The sequence below is a fragment of the Pinus tabuliformis genome, chromosome 2_2 (genome assembly GCF_031772625.1).
Source record: "Pinus tabuliformis cultivar Carrire ecotype Pingquan chromosome 2_2, CPIR1, whole genome shotgun sequence".
NCBI classification, from domain to species: domain Eukaryota; kingdom Viridiplantae; phylum Streptophyta; class Pinopsida; order Pinales; family Pinaceae; genus Pinus; species Pinus tabuliformis.
Genome location: NC_142300.1, coordinates 1,187,378,965 through 1,187,384,707, shown reverse-complemented (window position 1 = coordinate 1,187,384,707; position 5,743 = coordinate 1,187,378,965). Strand labels below are relative to the sequence as shown.

Below are 5,743 nucleotides of genomic sequence, written 5' to 3'. Positions count from 1 at the left end.
AGATTGTCAGGTTACATGGATTGCCTAAATCTATCCTTTCGGACAGGGATGTGAAGTTCATGGGACACTTTTGGCATACCTTATGGAAAAAAATGGACACATAGCTAAGCTACAGTTCTGCATATCACCCGCAAACCGACGGGAAAACAGAGGTTGTAAACAGGAGTCTGGGAAACTTGTTATGAAGCTTGGTCGGAGAGAATTCACGGATGTGGGATCGAGCGCTTGCACAGGCAGAGTTCCCTTACAACGACTCGCCTAACCGCAGCACAGGTTTCAGTCCATTTCAGATCCTGTACGACATGCATCCTCGGGGAGTGCATGAACTGTGGGACCTTGGACTGCAGGAAAGGCGAAGCGCAGAGGGAGAAGATTTCGCTAATGCGATGAGAGATTTGCATGAACGGGTAAAAATTAAATTACAGGACAACAACTTAAAGTACAAACAGCAAGCAGATTTGAACAGAAGGGAAGTACAGTTTGACATGGGGGACGAAGTCCTCGCGCATTTGTGCAAGGAACGCTTCCCTAAAGATATGTAAAATAAATTGAAGTATAAAAGCATAGGACCTTGCAAAGTCCTTCGGAAGTTTTCAGCGAATGCCTACGAGATATAGTTGCCACCCGGAATAGGAATTTCACCTATCTTTAACATAGCAGACCTATTTCCTTACATGGCTGACCCAGAGGAGAAGGAAGAAGATGGAACCACGCGACCTACACAGAGTACCCAGGAAGACAAAGAAGCTTGGAAGAGACAGATGCCTTACGTTCAACCTCCCAAGATCGAAAGCATTCTCGACACTTAGGTGGTTAAATGAACTCGGCGGAAGGAGTATGTGCAGTACCTGGTCAAGTGGAAGAACTGTCCTATTGAGGACAGTTCATGGCTTGATGTCTGACAAATTGAACAGACAGGTACTTGAGTCAAGAAGCTCATGGATCGGAGCCATGATTTTTTTTTTTTCGCCCCGGAAGCCTGATACAGGAGCATCTAGCTCACCATGACCGGGTGAAGTCTCTCCCAGGTTGGAAGATTATTTGAGTATCTGGATTTTTTTTTTAATTAGTTTACGAAGTCATGAGATAGGATTTTAGTTTATTTTTAGTTGCTATGTGGTCAAAGTTAAATGTTGGTTAGGGTTGTCATGGTTCAACAGTAATAAACAATAGTTTAGGAATTGATATGACAACATTAGAAAATAAAAGAAAAAATTGTCTAAATGTAGATCTTGTAATGAAAACCGAACTGTAGTTACACAACCATATCATTTTTGTTCAACTGACAAACAATTGCAATTTCAATTAACTGTAACTAAAATGTATAAAAGCAGCAATGTAAGACAAGAGATAGGTTCAACAATTCCATAATAGAGAATTAAAAAGAAAAGATAGATCTTATTTCAAAAATAGTCCATCTGTATCATTGCCTATCACTGTAATGTTATATTTTTATCTAGTGTATGATTAAGAACAGTTCCAGCAGACCAAGATCGACCACTGCAGGTCGTATTTCTAAATATTCCGATCAAACAGCAATTCAAGAATGAATTTGCATAACACAATAGAACGAGGACACACAATTGGAGAGCGTAATGAGAACAGCCAAGCACAATGGGATTTCTAATGAAATTATAGCGAAACAGAGTGTCGGAGGTAACAAAATACAACACAGGTAACTTCTGATAAACCTTCCAATTCTCACAAGTAAACAAAGATTCATAGAACTGTATCCATAACATTATTGTTCAAACCATATATTACAGTCACTTATAAACAAAAATACGAGTGTCAGCATCCAGAGAGGACAAACCCTAGGTTATGGTTTCATAACATGGTTCGTTTCTTTTAGGCAAACGGAACAACTAACCAAAAACAGAAGTCGAAGCCAGGTTCAAGTCTCATCCTTGACAACAATTCGAACTGAATATGGCTATCAGACAGCAAATGACAAACCCTACAAGGACCAAAACAAAACCCCTAAGTGTAAATTGACGGGTCCCACGAACCAGAGCCTACCGGCAAACGGTCGTTGTATTTGAAGGTCGAATCGTAAGGAACCGCGTGCCCAGGTCGAAGCACAAACCTGCATAAGCCAAACAAAGTTTTGTTAATCTACTGCTACAACAAAGCCTGAAATACGAAACTGAATGGAAGGTGAGTGGAAGCCCTAACGTACATGAGCAAGCCGGACCAAGGAGTTGTGGAACAGAGCCACTGAAAATTTGACAAAGCCTGAGACAAAAGGAGCATTCCTCGTCAGATTCAACGCCAGACGAAGGTGGAATTAAATCAGGGAGAGGAGCAATTACTTGTTCACAGTTGCAGAAGTCTTTTACCCTGTTACTTGTGTTCAAAAGCACGAACAATTAAACCGGTTTACAAATCGAGCAGAGACCAGAAGCAGTGAGAACAACAGCAAGGGGAAAACACCGGACGAGAGACAAAATTCCGGAAACTAAACGACTGAACGAGGTCGAGAAACTTACTTCCTGGAAAGAACTCGAACAATCGCACCTCTAGAGCCCTGGTAGATTTGTGCCACAGAAGGGGTCCATAGACAACCACACCGCCAAGCTGAGAAGGCAAGCATTCATTTGCAACCATAACCGAAAGAAAAATAGAGACTGCCATATGCGCCTGAGGCGAAGCCATACAGAGTAGCTATCAAACCCTCACCGAACCGCACAGTAGCATAGAAGAGTCGCGAATGACCAGACAACAAAGGCATTTTGTCAAAGAGTGAATGGAGGGAACCAGGCCCGAGGCTTGTAGCTGGGCATTGAATGTTGCATTAAAACGTTCCCATTACCAATGCAAAATATCTATTACCCACACCACATACAACCGCCAATGACAACAAACAAAATCCGCCACATCATAAATCCTGAAACCAAGTGTAAAGCCAAGACCAGGTGTAAAGTGTGGGCTCGTGTGGGCTGGGTCACATCACTTGTGCTTACTAAGGTTGCCCTGTAGGCTATACCCATTTTCATGTTTTCAGCTCTTCCTACTCCTAAATGTGTTATGCAACAAATCAAGAGTATTCAATGAGATTTTCTCTAGGGAAAAGGGGAAGAGAAAAAGAAGTGGGTTTTGGTAGCTTGGGACATGGTGATTTGGGGCTTCATCACCCTGAAATCCTCAGTAGAGTTTCGAGAGCCAAATTTTGGTGGAGGTGGATCAAGGAATCCGCCACCCCTTGGGCCAAGCTTTGGAAGCAGAAATATGCAAATAATTGGCAGGAGACGGATCATATACGAATGTCAAGGTTGATCCAACATTTGGAATCTTGCTTGGGAGAATAGAGCCATTGTCTAGAAGCATAGTTTCTCAAAGATCCGAGCTGGGAACCTTGCATGGTTTTGGGAGGATAACTGGCAGTAGGAACCAAATTTGTTTAGGGAAGAATTAACCACTCCCAAAAATGACACTGCCAACAAAGGTTTACTTATCGTATGTGACTTCTGGGATCAGGTAAGGAACAATGGTAAATGGAGAATGTGGAAGGATCTTGGCTATAGTGAAGAGAGTCCTTTGAAGGTCAAGGCAGATTCTCTTGCTCTTGACTTGGAGCAGAGGAATATTTTGGTTTCATCCTCGTCTGACCAACTGAGATGGGGTCGAAACACCAAAGGCACCTTCAACCTCAAAGAAGCTAAACACATGGCCCTAGGTTTCGATTATCCAAACCTTGATCAGGTCTAGAATGACCTTTGGTAGAACTCGCAATGGATGAAAATCAAGTCGTTTATGTGGTTGGTTCACCAAAAGAGAATTCTCACATTGGAGAATCTTCTGAAAAGGTGATTTGTTGGCCCATCCAAATGCCATCTATGTGGCTTACAGGAGGAGATGATGGAACATTTACTAAACCTCTGCCCCTTCACCTATACCTTGTGGGATTGGGTGGCCTTAGTCTTCAGGTAAATTGACAGGGATAGACTCAGCATCACCAACACTTTGAAGAATTAGAAAAAATACTTCTCAGGTAATGAAATCATTAACAAGACTTGGACTCTGGTTTGAGGCTTTATTATCTGGGATGTCTGGAAAGAACACAATGGCAGGATTTTCAAGAACAAAACAAGCTCGACCCAGAACATCATTGTCCAAATTTTATGAGAGCTAAAAGATACAGTAGGATCCCTTATGTGGAAAATTCCTCAGGACCCTGCTTCGCCCTAGGATGCTCACATACTGCTGCAGTTGGGTCTCCATTCTCTAGTTCCCCAAGGAACTATCAAGGGTGTGAGAAAAACAACTGCTCGTAAAGGTATCTAGCAACCTCCTCCTCATCTTTTTTGGAAAATCAATATAGATGGGGCCTCTAAGGGCAACCCAGGGATGGATGGATTTGGCGTTGTCATAAGAGATGAGCAGGGGCACATAAAGGATATCTTTCATAGTTATTTGGGGACTTCCACTAATAACATTGTGGAGCTCATGGCCTTAGAGTGGTGCCTGGAAATCCTGATGGAGTCAAATTTACACAACGCCATCATTGAGGCTGACTCTGAATTGGTCATTAATGCGGCCAAGAAAATGTGTAATGGAATTACACCTGGAAAAGTGGCGAAACATTGGAGGCTCTCGCAGGTCTTTCAGCGTACTCATTCCCACTTGCAAACCTTGAGAACCGTTAGCTTCGTTCATGTGCGAAGAAAAGCCAATATGTTAGGTGATCGTCTGGTGCATGAATGAGTGCTATGTAAGGAAAGCTATATTCGGTACGACTGGGATTCTAAACCTTTGGTAAATTGCGTGATGATTGTCAATTACAGATAGAAAAAGACATGGCGTATTTACAGACCATGAATAATGAGTTGGAGGAAGACTAGCGAAAGTAGGAGAGAGAGGAAGTCCTTGAGCCTGGTTGAAGTGCCGCAGTAAATCTTAATCGTCGATCCCACAGTCAATGCTTACATCATTGCTAACTACAACGGTTGAGTATTTTGTAAACAACGTGCTAGTTGAAGGGCCGCAGGCCATAGGATTTGATGGCCTTCATTATCGAATGGATATCGGGTTTTAAAATGGTCGGAGGTTAAGTCTAAGAGCGGACCTGAAGTTTTATAGACCAAGGATTATAATCTATATTAGCTTCATGAAGCGGGTAAGTGTCACGCAAGTTTCTGATGCGAGATCATTGAGGACCTACGGATCAAATGGGTCTTCATCTACGGTGCAGGATCACTATGCAACTCTTATGATTGGAGAGAATATCAACCATCTGATTGAAGCTAAGATTGATAGTGGAGATTGAGCGATAAGAATTTGGGAGATTGAGTGATAAGAATTGAGCAATAAGAATTGGGGAGAGATCAATAGTCTGAACACTTAGGAATAATGACCAGGGGTCTAATTCTGTTTTGTGTGTAAGGTTTTGGGTTTTGTTGACCCTGTTGTTTGTTTATCATCAATGGGTTTGTCTTTTGTTTGTCTTTACACTTGTAAAGACGTGTACCATATCATTTTTTTCGGTTAATTAAAGGCTCCACTATTACTTGACAAAAAAAAATATTATTAAATAACTAAATAACTAAAAATTTACCAAGAGTGGAATAGTATAGAATAAAAACCGTGAGTGTGCAAGGAAATATTTATGAATAAAATGACAGGGAATGGGGAGAATTAATAAGAAAAAGGAAATAAAATATAGTAAAAAATAAATTAATTTAGGAATAGGGGAAAAGGAAAGATTAAATAGTTAATGTTTTGAATGGGAGCTTTTCTAGAATGG

The 5,743-nt window shown here is 41.4% G+C and overlaps 1 protein-coding gene across 1 annotated transcript; it reads left to right on the top strand.

Moving 5' to 3' along the window:
* The first annotated feature begins 209 nt into the window (after positions 1 to 209).
* LOC149197723 (uncharacterized) lies at positions 210 to 542 on the top strand. The gene has a single exon (XM_089408779.1). The coding sequence runs from the start codon at positions 210 to 212 to the stop codon at positions 540 to 542; it is 333 nt and encodes a 110-aa protein (XP_089264905.1).
* Positions 543 to 5,743: the final 5,201 nt, after the last annotated feature.